The 17,390-nt window shown below is 36.3% G+C and overlaps 2 protein-coding genes across 3 annotated transcripts in view; one reads left to right on the plus strand and one right to left on the minus strand.

The window, feature by feature from the left end:
- Positions 1-331: 331 nt before the first annotated feature.
- On the plus strand, positions 332-8,074 carry LOC139980256 (glutathione S-transferase P 1-like). The gene is made up of 5 exons (XM_071991804.1): positions 332-499; positions 2,189-2,409; positions 2,852-2,986; positions 4,675-4,811; positions 5,861-8,074. The coding sequence occupies exons 1-5, from the start codon at positions 414-416 to the stop codon at positions 6,131-6,133; spliced, it is 852 nt and encodes a 283-aa protein (XP_071847905.1). The 5' UTR covers positions 332-413; the 3' UTR covers positions 6,134-8,074.
- Positions 8,075-10,146: 2,072 nt separating this feature from the next.
- Positions 10,147-17,390, minus strand: part of LOC139980264 (zinc finger SWIM domain-containing protein 5-like) — a 78,785-nt gene continuing 71,541 nt past the window's right edge. For both annotated transcript variants that reach the window (XM_071991817.1, XM_071991808.1), the window contains exon 14: positions 10,147-16,619. In XM_071991817.1, coding sequence (XP_071847918.1) covers positions 16,298-16,619 — 322 coding nt within the window. In that variant the 3' untranslated portion in view covers positions 10,147-16,297. The remainder of the gene's footprint in view (positions 16,620-17,390) is intronic.

Genomic DNA, 17,390 nt, shown 5'->3' on the forward strand with positions numbered 1-17,390 from the left:
CTTAGACCCCTCCCCCAGGCCGGCCGTCAGTCTTCAGCCCCCCCCCCCCCCCACTCAAAAGTACCTTCCTACGCCACTGTTTACGAAAGAGAGTACACTAACTCTGCCCGAGCACATATCGAAATAGGATTTATGGTTTCTGTGTTCCATTGTGCGATAACTGGGTCTTAGATGGGGATGTTTGACCCTAGCAGTCCTTTCCCTACTTTTATAAGATATATATTCTTTTGCACATCAGTGGACTAATAGGGTACCCGACATTCAGTGGTAATTCTAGAAATAAGCTATAGCGCCACCAGTGACACATCACTTCGTTTGAGCTCGTTGTAAGTTGTGCAATTCCATATGAATGTACGTGTCCATTAAAATGTGCGAACGTTCCACCTGGAAAAGAACCAAGCGAGAAAATAACCATGTCTGCAATTTTACAGTTTTGTGCCGTTGTCGTCGCTGCGATAGCAACGATTTATGTAACTGGACAAGGTGGAATGCTGTCGAGGTGAAAAAGATGTCGAACGTGTATTAATGCACGGGTGACAGAGTTTACCTTGAAACATTTGGCCCTATCTACCCTTTTCAAATTATTCTGGGTAGTGATTCTGCGAGACTAGCATATCGGCCTATCGTGCAACAAACATTTAACTCCATACTATCACATAAGTAGCACGTATTAAGCCCTAGCCTAGTTAATAATAGTACCTTGAGGTGACCATAATTTTTATTCCAGTAAAATCCGGGAACATAACGTTGATGTGGACATCCTCATGTTGTTAGGCCCACCTAAGTTACACTGTAGGCCTAGTCTATGCAAGGGAGGGTGGAATTCTGAGGGCCCCAAGATAGAATTCTGATGCCAAAAAGCTGTATTGTTTCCATGTGAATTACAGGCTATAAAATTTTGAATGATCTGGGTTGCTTTTAGGCCTATCTATGAAACGTGAATAAACTTATGTTCGTAATTGCAAACAGTCCAAAGTTTTGTTGAGACTGAAAGGAAGACATGCCAAAACAGCTAACATTTAATTTATTTATGACCCATTCTACCAAATCAGGGATATTCCCTGGATAATACATTAATCCAGCGACATTTCTGGAGACTTACTAAAACACATGATAGATTATTGTAAATTAATAGGAAGGAAATAAATGTGTTGGTTATACTGTAGGCCTTCGGGAAGCTGAATATCATGTAAAAGAAGGGAGAATTCCTAAACCTAGTCTGGGTCAAATATCTTTGTTTATTTGGTGGCACTAACATGCCTGCATGTTATCTTTTCTGCATACCACTTGTCAGTTTATGTTGTGGGCAGGTACCTACTGTGGACCAACATTATGATGCAATATATTTAAATTACAAAATCACAATTAAAACCACACTCTGCCCCTCTGTATACAATCCTATACAATGTCACAAGTCACAAATTCCCCTCAACACAAGGTGACACCAACTGTCATGGATAATGAATATTATCTTTTGAGAGTACTACCCAAAAATGGTCATTTGATAAAAATGTTGTCTTATATACCTGTAATTTGTTACAAATATGTTACTTTAAAGTTAACATGTTTGTAAGCAAATGAACAGGAAAAAAACAGAGAAAATAAATATTTAGTTTCATCGAGTTAGTTGCTTTTATATGTTACTCTAAATTGTTATAGTCTACAATGGTAACAGAGTTTTGATAGGAAGCTCAGAATTGTGGAAATTTTGTTGACATCGTTGCAAGTTTGAAATGTTTGTTGTTACGTATGACACTTGATTTTGATGATGCATTCTGAAACTTTTTAAGATGACTTGAGTGAAAGAGGTCTTAAAAAGGTGGGCACCGTTATCTGTAAAGTTGGTACGTTGAAAATGCTAAATGTTTGAAAAAATATATATAAATTCCCAGAAATAATGGAGGGCTCACTTAAACAAATGCATCCTCAAGATTAATGCTAAACTGTCTGTATGAGCATGAATGACCATATCTTAAATATATCTGGGAATAATTCTGGCAACATTGACAGAAGTAAACTGACTTTTGGATGTCTGTACATTACGCCATGACAACATTTGAAGGCTCACAAAAAACTTTGTCATATAGCACGCATTCATATTGTATGTCTAGCCGTTTTTTATTAAGTTTAGACAGCCCTTTTCATGTAACAAGAATAAACTTGATATTCGTTCTTTTCCATTGCGCAGGAAATGCCTTGAATTGTTTCACGGCAAAGCTGGTTGTCTTCCCATCCCCGAGCTGCACAATGTTACCCTTCATTACTTTACTCTCCGTGGACGGGCGGAGGCCATTCGTTTGATAATGGAAGACACAGGAATTGCATACGAGCAAAACCTCTTCACCGGAGCAACTTGGCCAGATGCTAAGAAAGCAGGGATAGAAAGTGGAATCTTTCCGTTCGGACAAGGTAGTTACAAAATACAACATGTTGCTGTGTTGTTGTTTTTTTTTTTTTTGGGGGGGGGGGGGATTCCCCTTCTAATCTTTGGCAAACATATTGTGAGATGATAGTTTGTGCTGGTGACAAAAGGTTGATATTTTGTTATGAATAAAGAAAACCTTATCTTATCGGACAAAGTATAAATTAAAAAATACAACATGTTGCTGTGTTGTTGTTGTTTTTTTTTTGGGGGGGGGGGATTCCCCTTCTAATCTTTGGCAACATATAGTGAAAGGATAGTTTATGCAGGTGACAAAAATTTGATACTTTATTATGAATAAAGAAAACCTTATCTCATGTATTGTTCAAGTTGTAGCCCCTCTGTATGTTGTTGTTATGTTGAAAAGAAACAAAAAGTAAACTTGTGATTCGCTGTTGTTTCTGAAGTTGATTTCATCGTTTTTTACAGTTCCTGCCATTGTCACTGACAGTGGGTTTAGTCTGGTCCAAAGTCACGCCATTGTTCATTACCTTGGGCGGACCAAAGGATTAGATTGTGATTGCTTGGATGTTCAACAGTGCGAGGTTTTAGCAGCCGGTGCAGGTAATAAAATTCATTCAGAAGATTCATTTAATACATATAATTACCTTCTTTCAATATATAATTCATAATATGTCTTGGTATGTTAACCTCTGCTCTTAAGAAATCTGTTGCAAATGAAAAGCAAATTCATTGAATGTAAAGTTCTTCTGCAATGTCTCCCAATTCCTTTCCAGTTAAATACTTGCCATGTCTCTTTATTAGTACTGACAAAAGACAAAGTCTTGACTTACCCAGGTCAAAATCATTTGACTAAAGTTTGATATTGTCCAAAACGCTTATTAAACAGTTAAAAACTATATCAAATACTATTCTGCTGACTCATTTGAAAGAAAAGGTATGTAATATCTCACGTTGAAAATCACATAGGATATTTTACAATTATTCAGCAAAATGCGATACTTTTGTGTTGGACAACACACATCGTAAGGAAGAAGTCTTACAAATTTAAATTATAGCGCATAGCGTAAATTAATTTGTTGTTTCCTTTCCAAAAGTACTTGGAAACAAACTTTAGACTTATGTTACAATAAATTTAGTACTATACCACGGAAAATTACCTGGTTTGATATATGCATTTGCCAGGCAATTTCTGGCCCATTCAATGCCTTATTCAGAAAACTCGTGAGATCTTTTGCAGAGTAGGTCCTTTATTAATGCATTTATTTTAATTATGTGACTTTACAATAGAGTAGATGAAGATATTGCTGATTCCTCGTTAGCAAATGTCCTGATGATGATAAATTAAAAATTCCTTAGTTTAGAGTTATTGTTGTTGTTTTTTGTCTCTTTTAGAGGCTACAATTCCTGAAGATTTGACACTGTTAAGTTCATGGAAGAATTGAATCTGAAATTAAATCCTGAGTTCCTTTCAAAGGTCTAACCTCAGACAAATTAAAAAGACAAATTTAAGATTGTTAATGAGACCTTACCCATGTTTCATCTTTAATCTTGATATTAAAGCAGCATTTTGCGACCTTTTCTTTGGTTTTTCTCAACCTCACTGATTCTATGATGCCATAACGACATACATAACTAGCTTATCTATTCAAATCTTACTTCAATTGTTGGCAAAAAAGTCGAAAAATTTACAACTTTCAACTTTGTTTTTCTCAAAGATATTTACCGTTGGGATCCAAAGAAACCTCGCCCATCATATGAATATTTAAAAGCTACGTACGTCATTGACCAATACGTAATACAAAACCATGCTTGATTTGTGTACAGTAGATTGTCTATGGCAGTTGTACCAGGGAGCTGTTAGAGTACCAGCTCGCTGGTTGTACCAAGTTACCAACTCGACGTTTTGAATCTATTTGTAGCAACGGCTCATAACTAAACCTGCATCTCTGATTGGTTGAATTCAAACTAGTGGGTTGAGGGAAATGTATGGGATTAATATTAAATGTATAATTTGTCGGAGGAAACTTTTCTCATTATCTGCAAATGTCCTTAATTAGTCGCCAAATAACGCTTTTGGCAGGGAAAACACTTGGCTAATATCTTAGTTTGCTGTTTTGTGATTGATATAGGTAAAAACCTTGTTGGACTTGTCAAAAAAGTAGAAAACCGCGACAAAACACAAAATGCTGCTTTATGTGGTAGAGGTGAGAGAAAATCTCATATCCTGAAAACTGTACCCCATCAATTGATTTTAGGTCAGGACTTGTCTACTTCTCTTCATTTTTCAGAGGACTTTGGCAGCAAACTCTCAAAACTGGTTTATGCTTCTGAGTTTACCGCTGACATGTGGGATGATTATATGAAGAACGTAGCTCCAATATGGCTCTCGCACTTTGAAAAGCTGGCCCCTCAAATTAGATCAGAGGTAAGCATATCAATTAGTTGATTAATTAATTAAAGGGATTGGTTTGTTGGCTGAAGTCAATGGCTTTAATTAAACATGTCTGTAATTTCCTGCAGTAAATCAACAAGAAAGATTATAATAGGAAAGAATTAAAGCTTTTAAAGAACCTTTTGCTGTTACGAGATCATACTGTGATCTACTCCAGGGAAGAATTAAAGGTTCAGCCACTCAAAATAGTTAAGGACATGATATTCAGCTCGGGTCTTTCAACAAACACTGTGTGATATTTTACGTTCACATATAACTGTAACATTGTCCGATATCAGACAATCCCTTTAATTTACAACTTCTACTCAACATATACTCGACTATATGAGAGTTGCTGTTCTAAATTAAATGCTTAAAATTATTTTAGAGTTGTTAGCTTATAATTGACAGGTTTCCTTGGGAGAGAAGAAAGAGAGAGAGGTAGATAGATAGACGATGAGAATGAGAGGTGGAGGGAGATAAAAATGGTGATAAAACAAAAATTTCTTTGATGCTTTGGTTCATACCTTAATTGAAATAAGGAAGAGGGTAAAAAATATCTTTCCAAACTGATGAACTCTTGATGTATAGTATCAAGGGTTGGATCCAATCTGAAAATAAATCTTACAGAGTGGTCTTTTAATTTTAAATATAGCATTTTTGTTAAGTTATGGATGCTATTTGATGCTAAAGTTCCATTATTAACAACACAGGACATTTTACCTCCTCAGTCAAAATGAATGTCAAATGTTGAACAAATTGTTGGAAACATTGAACTTTCCAGTGTCCTTTTTACCGTTTCCATTAATAGTAGTACGGAAAATGATCTGAAATGACAACTTAATTATTCTTTTGTTTTTTTGTTAACTTGAATGGAACTATTCATAACTGGCTAATTTAGTCTCTTCATTTTCCCAAGCATATCTAAGGAGAATGAGACCCAACTCTCAATTTCACTCAAAAATAAACGCAATTTTTTTTCTATTAACCTACTTTAAGAAACAGATATGGATTGATTTTTATTCTCTCGTTTTATTCGTCAGGAAACTTCATTCTTCACCGGTGGACGTATCACATGGGTAGACTATCTAATCTTTAACATGCTGGACGGGCAAGTGGAGTTTGGAAAGCTGGATGTGGGACTCCCTACAGTCGACGTACTGGAACCGTATCCCAAACTGAGTTCCTTCTACAACAGGTTCAGAACCAGGGAGAAGATAGCAGCTTACCTCAACAGCGACAGGAGGCTGCCGTACAGCGGACCTAAAGTTACACCCAAGAAAGAGGAGACTAAAGATAAACCAAAGGAAAACTAAAAGCAAAGGGAGAAAAAACCAACAATAACCCTTTTGTTCTTTTCATCCATCATTATCATTCAATTCCACTTTTGTTAAAAAATGTTTTTCACTAATGTTAAATTAACTGAGTCACATTCTTTTAATCAGTATAGTGACCAATTCTAAAAAGTCCTAAATTTCTCGAGGAAAAGGATTTTTCTCTGATTGTCAGACTTGCAGATGTCCCCAGACCTTAAAAGGTATGTGTCTTGTTTTTGTAGGGTGTTTCTGTCTACATTTCTTTAGCCTAAAAGCTGTTGAAGAAATATCAAAATCCATTTCCTGTTTACTATTAAAATTATTTCCATTTGCCTTTCAAAAAAAATTAAATTTTGTTTGGAAGCGAGTGAAAATACCTTTAAGACAGACTCAAGTTATTTTTTTTCCTTGATTTTGTTAGTCCTCTAAGACTTTAAATGTTGAAAAAATACAAACAGGAATGATAGAAGATATTAAAATTAATATTGTGCCTATAAAAGCCAATCCTTTAAAAACAACACATGGATGATTCAGAGGTATTGGATGTGGAGAATTTGAGTTCCATTGCTTTCAAGCAAAATTTAACTTGAAAGTTATTTTCAAATTTGACAGACGTTATTCCAACCCCCTTTCTTTTGAGACTGTGTGCCTTGTTAATGAACTTGAATATCCAGTTGAGTTTTAGTTGTAAAATCAGTACTTGTATGTTGCCTTTCTCAGTTATTTCACTACATTTTTTTGGCAAAGTTTCTAGAACGGTTTTTCCCCGATATTAAAGCTATGCAGAGTATTAGGAAACTGCCTAAGTACTACTCCAGAGTAATCACTAGGACGACAAATAACAGTTAGATACTGTGAAATGTTTACACCTGGGATTGGTTGCTGCTTACCATTATAGCATAGTAGGCTTAGAATTCATTTGGTTATCAACTGCAAATCCACTTCATTGCTTGGGCAAAAAAAAGAAGTATAAAAAAAACTGGTATAACCTGTTACAGTAACATTGCCTGTACTGTACTGTACAGTTTGTAGTACTTAAGTAGCACTGTTAGTGTTCTTCTAAAGAACATGAATTGTGGTTTTAGTTGAGATGATCTATTTCAGAAATAGTTCATTCTTCAGAAAAGAGAGAAATGTTGTTTTAATATATATGTCGATAATTAGAAAGGAATGGTTTGCATTAGAGGGCCAGTTCTTGGAACAGATTGGCATCACCAAAACAAAGGGGTAGAAACACAGCAGTAAATGACTGTGTTTTATAATTTACATAAGGGGAGGTTTGGCGGAGGGGGGGGGGGAGGGGAGGGCAGGAGGCAGAAGCAAGTAGAAGGAAATAATTTGGACACTTTCATTTTGGGGAGGGTATATCTGTATTCACTTTTATCTGGATCGCTGCAAACTATGCGAACAAATATCAACAAGTTGGCAAGTGCAATAAATGCTGTGACCTGTGGTCAGTATCAGCCAACAGCATTTGCTTTTTTTTTGGGGGGGGGGATTTTCTTGCTGGGGATGATTAAAGTTTTAATTAAGCGGATGTTGCCCAACATTAAACATATTCCTAGCATTTAGTTTCAAAGATATCTGATGCTTTTACAATTGTGATTGGAGTAATATATCTCTCTGATGAACACATCAACTTGACAAACATATGCATTTCTTTGCATCAGATTTCTAAGTTTCTGAAAAAGATTCAGTTTGATGCAGATAACAAAGGTTTCATTTAGATCTTGACTGGTTTGTACTTCAACTTTTTATGTTATCATAAACCAATTAATTAATTTCTTTCTTTCCGTAATATCAACGAATTCAATCTAATACTGATCATAATTACATTATTATTGAACTATCAAATTTATCAATTTATTCAAATCAGCTTCTTTCGAGGGAAAATCTTGGTGAAAATAACAAAATATATAAATAAATATGATTATATATAAAGGCTGTTTTTGGATTTTCTTTTGTATTTTTCTACTTTGAATCATGATAGTTGTTTTGTTAGTTATTCCTTCTGAGCACACACCTGCTTGCAAGTACATTCCCTTAACGTCATCCCGTATATTGGCCCGAAATATGCTAGTTAGTCAAATAATGGCCACTATTGCTCAAAGGTCAACACGTATATTATCATGACTGTCAAAGCCTTTGTGTTTCGCCGAGTCATTTCATTGTCTAGTTAACCAGAATGCAAAAATGCATTGTGGTTTCGATTATTTAACGAGCAGTTTTCTTCATGAATCTGACGAAATGTATAGTGAGGGTGTACAAGTTTACAAGGGTTTCACAATTTGACCTCTGATGACCCCAAATGACCTTTGACCTACACCAAAACAATAGGCTTCTTTAACTCAATGTGGTACTTCTACACACTAAATTAGAGGTCAGCCCAAGCTTCCAGTATTGAGATATCGTGATTACAAGGTTTTCAAAATTTGACCCCTGTTGACCCCAAATTACCTTTTCCCTCCACCAAAAACAACAGGCTTCTTTTACACAATGTGGTACTCCTACACACCAAATATGAGGTCTGCCCATGATTCCCTTCTTGAGGTATCGTGTTTACGACGTTTCACAATTTGACCCCTGGTGAGCTCAAATGACCTTCACCAAAACAATAGCTTTTCTTGTACTCAATGTGGTACTTCTACACACTAAATATGAGGTCCTCCCAAGCTTTCCTTTTTGAGATATTGTGTTTACAAGGTTTTCACAATTTGACCCCAAATGACCTTTGACCTCCACCAAAAACTTGAACTCGATATGTTACTTCTACAGACCAAATATAAAATTGGTCTGACCTTCCCTTCTTGAGATATCGTGTTTACAAGCTGGGCCTCACAAACGCACTCAAACACCACATGAATGCAAAACTCCTCAATGTCTGGGTATATTTATAAGAGTCAGGTCATTCCAGAACATACTTTTGAAAAAAAAACTAACTGCTTTAGGCCGGCTAAACTTTGGGCCTACTACTGATGACCTCATTCTACATTAAGGTTCCATTGTTTTATCACATACTACTGTAGCTTAGTTGCATATTCCCTGCCCACATCAACGAAAGCAGTCGTCAATTTTTCCATTAAAAGAGGGCCATCTGCTGGTACAGTTGTTTCTAGTAATTTGTAGCGGTTCTTGAAACTTTGTACATTTGGCTAACAATGTAGTATGTAGTTATTTTAAAGGAGTCTATGTAGCAAACCAAGCACCATTTAACTATAGCAAGGTTCTGCAAAGACTTGCCTTGTCCATAGAAAATCATGAGTGCCATTCAAAAAGACAATTCCTAAACTGTCAAATAATAAAATTGAAGGATTTTAAAGAATTTTATTTTTGGCCAATTTTGTGTCACCACAGAACCCCCTTTAAGTCGAGATAGGTTGGTCGGGGTAGAAAATGAGTGGATGGAAAATTGCAGTGTTGAAGTTTCTTCAATAGTTTTTGCAATATATAAAATTCATCAGTCGAAGTTACAATTTATCATGTAATAGGTTTGGTTTGATCCACATAAACTATGGGATTAAAACGGTTTTCTGATCCTTTCCTATCGCACATAATAATTCACAATGTAAATGAAAAGAACATGTACTATTTTTCTCCAAATTACCTTGTCCTTTAATAACCTAAATAATTGCATCCGGGCACACCCAAGACATAAGGAGTATCACCAATGACCTCAGCCCCACTGTGTTTGGGCCAAGATCAGGAAAAAGTATCCACCCCCCCCCCACCCGGGATGTTACTCTTGGCCTTTCCCTGATCTTGATGTTCATTTATTCAGTATTAAAATATTGAAATTTTGACCACCTGAAGACCTCTAAAGGGTCCACAGACCTCAGGTTACATTGCATCTATTGTTGGCAGCTTAGGTAACTTTATATCCTCACCCAATTCTCCCTCCCACCACCATCCTGCATCCCTTTCAACCCCCCCTTCACCCCCCTTCCCCACCCCTCCAACAAAAGATAAACAAAAAGAGATGAGAGGCACAAACAGAAGTAGCAACACAAATGATGTCCATTTCTAATCAAATAATTTATTATAAAACTGGAAAAGACGACATTTTTTTTATCATTTTCGATCAAATTTTCTGTTTTATGATTTTGTTACTCAACAATCTGCAATGTTTCCAGTTACTCACACGAATTTTTAACATCACAAAGTTTAGATATGAAATACAAATGTCTCCATTAACGATGAAAGGACAACGACAAAAAAAAAATGGGGGAAAAAAAAGAAGAAAACTCAGATAAATGAAGAGGAAAAATAAAAAATGAAATGATCTGTATAAATATTGGCATACCCCTGAGCTCTACAACTAGTTAGTACATTTACATACAAGACTATACACCTCATTCACCAGCAACTCTTTCTTCACCAGATAAAACTGCAGAAATAAATGAACCCTTTGAAACAAAAAAAATAATCATATTAATAATAATAAAAAAAAAAACATTTTCGACATCAATGTTTCCCTTTCACTTTATATATCAGGGTAGAGACTCTCTCTCCACCACTCATGTTAATACATTTGACTTTCACAAAAGGATCCTAAACTGCTCAACTCTTTTGTCAATGCGATACAGTAAAAATGTCTTCAACTTCAAACTACCTTTACAGGCTCTGAATAAAGATGATGGACTTGGCTACATGTTGCCCACAATAGAGAGGATACTTTTAAAAGACCTGACTTCTTCATCCCCATCCCCCCCCCCCCCCCTGGCTCACCAACTCCGTTTACCCGAGGAGCAAGCATAACTTTTAGTAGTGCATGTCTGCAAGTCATATAGAGGATATGCCAACACTTATGAAGTCCACTTAATGCATCGAGATGGATTTCGTCCCCGCTAAGAAATAACTAGAGGAGAGCAACAGTCTCTACTCAAGATAAGTAAGAACAAATTCCTATCATTTTTCTTCTTTTTTTTTGCCAAACATATATCAAATTCCTATGAGGTAGTTCTGACCTGATCTCAAACTTTATATTAGCATAGAAGAGTTCAAAGGCTGAGGTTGGGGGATAGACACTGCAATTGAAATGGGAGAGAGCGTGTGAGAGGGGGTGTGAGAGGGGAGAGAAAGACAAAGGAATGTGAAGGGAGATGGAAAGGTCAGGGGAAAGTAAGTAGGGCGGGGGGAGGGGGTGGAATAAGTTTGGGATATGGGATAATGAGGTTACATATGTAATAAACTGCTCTTCATTAAGTAGAATACTTTTTTATTAATTGTTGGGTTATTAGGGTGGAAAAAGCCAGGGGAGGCAAGGGTCGCTAGGTGACACATACAAAGTATCCATGGCAATGCTAATGAACAGTAAGACAGGTCTGTGTACAAAACCAGACCATCCTTGTAAGTTATAGTAATGAATGGGGGGGGGGGTGAAGAAAAAGAAAGTCCACTTGTACTGAAATTCAAGAGAAACCCTGAAGAATAAAAAAAAATACTGAGGTACAAAATACTGACAAATATCACAGAAAAAGTTGTGTTACAAATGGGAAACTAACTCATATCTTCATCAACTCCCCAAATTCTGTTAAACTACATCTCCAAAGAGGTATCCCTCAACTCTAGAAACCAAAGCACTCTCCTCTACATAACCCCCCCCCCCACCACCACCTCCCCCCTCTGCAGAAAACCCCTGTAATTGACATTGATATACAAACTGAATTGGCAGCCATTCACTGAGGGTAGCTATTAAGCATTGCTAGGTTGCATTTCTGCAAAAAGTACAAAATATTCATTCTCTTTGTTCATCTGTTTCAAGAAAACATTTTTTCCACAAAATTTCCAAAATTTTTCATCATTTTTCCAACTGAGGTTATTTCATAATTAATTTCAAATATATATTTCAAAGCTTTGATCAAAAAAACAGGGCAGTTATGAAAGTTTTTAAAGTGAATTATGTTTCCCCATTTTGTATTCTATACCAATATTTACCTTATTCTATACACAATTTTTTTCCATATAATTATACATTATTAATTTTTTCTTCTGTCTGCAATATAAAGCTTTGGGGAAAACACTCAGTTTTCAAAAGGATATATGAAATAAATAAATAAAAGCTGTCGATGCTTTCATAATTTGTTAACAAGATTACCCCCTACCCTCCCTTCTCACTTACAACTTCGGAGATCCTTTTGCTCTCCTCTTCCCCTCCCCCCTCCCTCTTAACTTCCTTGTTATCTCCTTTCCCACCCCAGACTGCCACCTCCTTCCCCCACACCACAACCCCCCCCCTCTTCAAACACAGCTTCCTTCTATATCTACGAGGTTTTTTTTTTCCTTTTCTACACCCGTAACGTATCAAATTAAATTTAACCAATCACCTAACATGCAGCATACTACAATCTATACCACTAACGAAGGTTTTTGAGACATCCGGATTACAAACTATACAATATCCAACAAAATAAGAGAAGGAGAAAAAACAACAACAAATAGAAACCAAAAAAAAAAAAAATATGGTGCAATAAATTAACATAAGCTGCTCTGAAAATATTTCATTTCAAATGTTATAAACCTAACAACGGAAGTCTCTATTCTGTTAATCCAAACCGCCGCTGCTGGGCTGTACATAATACCAGGTCATTTAATCTAGCTATTTCTCTCTTGACATGCACATACTGTTTCTAGTCCTTCAAAACCAGGAAAGAAAGTGATTTGATAAAGTTTATATTTTAGAAACTCTTGTGGAAACATTCCCTATTAATTTTGTAACTAAAATACCTATTGAGACTAGGGGGAAAAGGTGTGGAAAACAACTGTTACCATTCATTCGTCTTGGCTCTCAAAATAGTGAATTTTTCACTTTTTTGTTTTGTTTATAGTTACGTGGACACCGATTTAAAGGACCACCTATTTTTGAGAGATAGAACAATAAAATTTGATCGATACTTCGACAAGTGACGTCGTCACCCAGACATTTCGTTTTATCTTTCTGACATGACTGGTGTGGCAACTTTCTCTTGAAATTGTTGAGTAATGTATCCGTTGCCATGGATATTGTGGCAGATATATTTTAAATTTAACAGGGATAACTGTGGCAAAGATCCCCCCTCCCCCACAACTTTTTTCCCCTACCAATAATAATTAATTAAAATCAAAAGAATTCTACCTATAAACCATGTTGGTGATATAAACTAAAACGATTGCAACATGTGCTAATAACCATGCTGGTTATGAAAGTCTATCCTTACATTCATCACCACTTTACAAAAAACTCTCCACACCCAAACAAAGACAGACTCTGGATTCAAATATTATCTGTGATTCTCGTGTTGCTTAAACAACATCTTCAAATCAACTAGCGGCTGCCCAAAACAAATGAGTAGTTTCAAGGTACGAGAAAAACATGTTGTCGTCTGTTTGTTTTTGCTTAGATAACAGGATATGATAAAGATAATATTCTTAGGAATGTTTTAGGACAAAAGCTTGAACTTATCTCTAAATATCTCTCTTCTCTTATAAAACTGTACTGATTATGCCATTACAGATAATTAATTACAAAATGGGCCAATAATGTTTAATAAAGTTGGCCTTTGGCAGAGAAAGCATTCTTCAATATGAAGTTTATCACTGCTATGTATGACCATTTAACTCTTCTAACTTATGTGAGATGGATTTACCCATCATAGCACACCTGTAAGCCAAAAAAATGAAAAAAGAAGAAGGATTTTAAAATAAAAATCTGGTAAACATATCCATCAACAAAGTTTGAAGCCCATACTCCATAAGAGTGTTTCTTTTCCCTCCCTATATGTCTTGTTGCACAAACTTTTAAACCTCTGAAATTAGGAGAAATGTAACAGAATTCTGGCATAGCAGAACTGTCCCTGAATATAGAATCCTATACTCCTTAAACTAGTACAATTTCCCTTTTAAATGTGATAACCTCTAGTGAAAAGGCAGATAAAGAAAAACCTCCAGGTGTTCATCTCAAAAATATTTTCTAAATAATGTCCTATTTTGATACAAATTAGAGGACAAACTATATGAGTCTCCTTCATTTTCTATCACGATACGATAGTGCTTTTCACGGGTCAAGATGGCCGCTGAATAATTTGTCCCTTTATAAACATCAGAACAGCGCTGCCATACACACACCGATCGTGCCCTCTAATGCCCCTAAATATGAAAGCGCTTTTAAGCCGTGAAGCAAACGTGATCCTGTTTTGAATAGAGTGGAAAACATCCGCAAGATAAGTAGTTTTATGTAACATAAAGATAATGGTGATTCAACATCCAAGTTTTTGAAGCAGGCACTATAACCCATTTAGTGGTTGTGTTTAATTCACTCTTCCCCTACAGACTGTAATCACATGAAGAAAATGAGGAATGCATTTGGCCAAACCTTGACGATTTCTCTTGTGAAGAATGACTGAGGATGAATTGTGGTTCAAATCGTGTATTTCTACGAGCATTGTGAACCCATTCGCCATTCAGAAGTAACCCAGCAAGCAACAGCTCGTAGGTTTGCCAAAGAAACCTTGAGCAAGTCACTGAGTTGCCAAACTTTCCCTATATGAGTTCATCATCCTTTGAGAAATACTGACTTTCCATGGGGAGGGGGAGGGAGGGAATAGCTCTTTTCTGAAACCTAGCACTACTGAAAGAGGTAACTTCAATACACTTACAGAATTGATTGAATCATTTTTATCCATACTTGTAATTCAGAAGTAAACTTAACAGGAACAACTTTCAGTTACCACAAAATATAATATTGCATTTAATAGGATAAAAATGCCCATGGTTGAAACGTAGGAGTTTTCAAAGAACAAAAAGGCTCACCAAGGTTCAAGATTTGAGTCTCAATAAATCTGGCTACCTTCATTCTCCTATTAAAAGGGAATAAGATAAGTTTGCAGTTTTTGGGGGGTTATATGATTTTCCTATTCCCTGGCAGCCATGGTTATAGTGAGATGTGTTTCAAAACTAAAGAAATAAAGACTTCTTCTTTTTTTTAATTCTTAAAACAACGTTACAAAAATAGAATAAGGTAACCATCAAATCTGGTAATATTTACCTTCATCTTACATCAACAGAGACGGGAAAGTTAGACAAACCTAGAAACAGGTAATAATAATTATAATCATAATTATAATAATAATAATAATACTATAACAAACTCTGACATCCACTAAACAACAGGTAGACTAAACTCCACAGCACCATATAGCAGTAGTTGTAGTAGTAATGGTACTCAATTTGAGTACCAAACTAACACATTGTTGAGTACCCAAACTTCACATAGTTTAATACCAACCTATATAAATACATCTTCCAATCACAACAATGGAGAAGAAGAGAGACTTTCTTTTTCTTTTGTTCTTCTCCACGATACAAACAAAAGGAAAAAAGATGAAGACCGAGAGAAAGAGAACTATTAAAAAGATGAAAAATATAATATTTGTACAAGTAATAATAACAAGGTCACTAGCATATCAATAACAAAGTCAAATTTTTTAGTTGCTAGTTTGTTAGCAAGGTTCACACACACATGGAAAAAAAAAAAAAATCCCAACATTGAAACATTTTCCGATGGGTACTAACAACGAACAATGAGAAAGGTAAAGAAAAGAAGATGGGGGATGGGGGGTAAGAAAAAAATACCGGGCAGGGGAGGGTAAGAAAAAAAAATACCTTTGCAGATGAGAGGACTAATGTTGGTAAACAAATGTACACAAAAATCCAGCCACAATAATACAGGAATGGGGAGGAAAGAGAATAAAATGGGAAAAATATGCAGGATATATTTAAGAGAGAAAAAACATTTTAAAAAAAAACTGGGGAAAAAAAATTGTTTGGTATGATAAGGCTTCTTTGGCTTTTCGATACATTTGAAAGCTTTCCGACTGGTTTCCGCTCTTTACTCTGGCCTCTTGTCAGGCACTTTCTCTTAGGCTATCTGTTTTTCTCTTTTTAAATCGAATCCCTGAAAATAGTTTTTTTTTTTTTTTGCTTTTTTTCTTAAAACAACAAAAGCCTTCGGATAGAGCTGGCTTGCAAAACTCAGTTTTCCTGTATCCAATTTACCTCGTTTCGATGGCGTGAATATACATAAACCAGCACCGAGCAGGAAGTTGTTGTGAGGCTTCACAAGGAACTTCGGCGAGCAAGCCCATCACCCCTCCCACCCCCCTCACCCCCTGTACGTACATGAAAGCACATTTAACCAAATCTTTCTCTGACAAGGTGCATTAGCTTCTTCTTCCCTCGGTACATAATCTTTAGATCGTCTATGAGTTTAGCAAACCGCAGGTGCCCGTCCGGCGCTAATAGGAATGTTTCCCGAGCTTTACTGAGGAACTCGATAAAGTCGCCGTAATGGCGTGGGCTGATGTGAGTCAGACGAGAGTGGGCAGTGTTAATATACGCAGCGATTGCGGCTTCCAGTAGCTGTCTGATGGGATCCTTATCGTACGGCAGTAATTTGATGCAACGTAACTTTGCATCTGGCTGGCAGCCGATGCCCGGAGCTGTTAAGGTGCATCTGTGGAGGAAAAGACGATAAAAATAAAAAAAGGCGTTAAATGTGCGTCGGATATTTTCTCGGATCCTCAACTGATAATAGATCAAATATTCATAGGAAACCAAATGAATTTATATTTTTCAATTTTGTCAATTCCTAGACAAATTTCGGCCCATAAATAAATCCGTCAGATTCGAGCATCTCTAAAGCTTTTACTTCAAACATGACGTTTTCCCTCCAACTATTAACCCAGTAACAACTGAAGCCTGTAGAGCCTCAACTAAATAATAAGAATTAAGAATTGAAAGTTGACACCCTAAGTAGTGGAGTTGATTTTCTTCTCACCCAAGCTGAGTACGATGAGGTAACATTGGCGAATGCATCATATACACTGGGCTTCCAAGCATGACTGTAGGCTTAGCGGTGAGCTACGTCACAGTATAAAGATTTAGATCCAATTTCCCCCTTTTTTCCCCCCATATTTGCACAAGAACTTATGCAAACATTAAAGCAGAAGAGATGGCACCAAGGAAAAGAAGGAAATACCAACCCCCAAGCAACCTCCCCCCGAGCAACCTCCCCCCCAACCCTTCTTGTACAAATCATATGTAACACAAACCAGTTAATGTTCCCTCCAATTCAACTCTTTGTTTTATTCTGCATTAGAGTATTCCAACCCCCAAATAAACTAATAGTTGAGTAAAATTTCCAGTCATTTCTTGAGTTAAACCCGACAGTGAAACAAGACAATTATCTTCAACCACAGTTGAACCAATTTAGCAATTGCTTACT

This window comes from Apostichopus japonicus, chromosome 2, assembly GCF_037975245.1.
Source record: "Apostichopus japonicus isolate 1M-3 chromosome 2, ASM3797524v1, whole genome shotgun sequence".
In the NCBI taxonomy this organism is placed as follows: domain Eukaryota; kingdom Metazoa; phylum Echinodermata; class Holothuroidea; order Aspidochirotida; family Stichopodidae; genus Apostichopus; species Apostichopus japonicus.

Coding starts and splice junctions, on each gene's coding strand:
- LOC139980256 (XM_071991804.1), top strand. CDS start 414: ATGTCTGCAATTTTACAGTTTTGTGCCGTTGTCGTCGCTGCGATAGCA. Junction 2,410..2,851: donor AATCTTTCCGTTCGGACAAG/GTAGTTACAAAA, acceptor CGTTTTTTACAG/TTCCTGCCATTGTCACTGAC. Junction 4,812..5,860: donor CCCCTCAAATTAGATCAGAG/GTAAGCATATCA, acceptor TTTATTCGTCAG/GAAACTTCATTCTTCACCGG.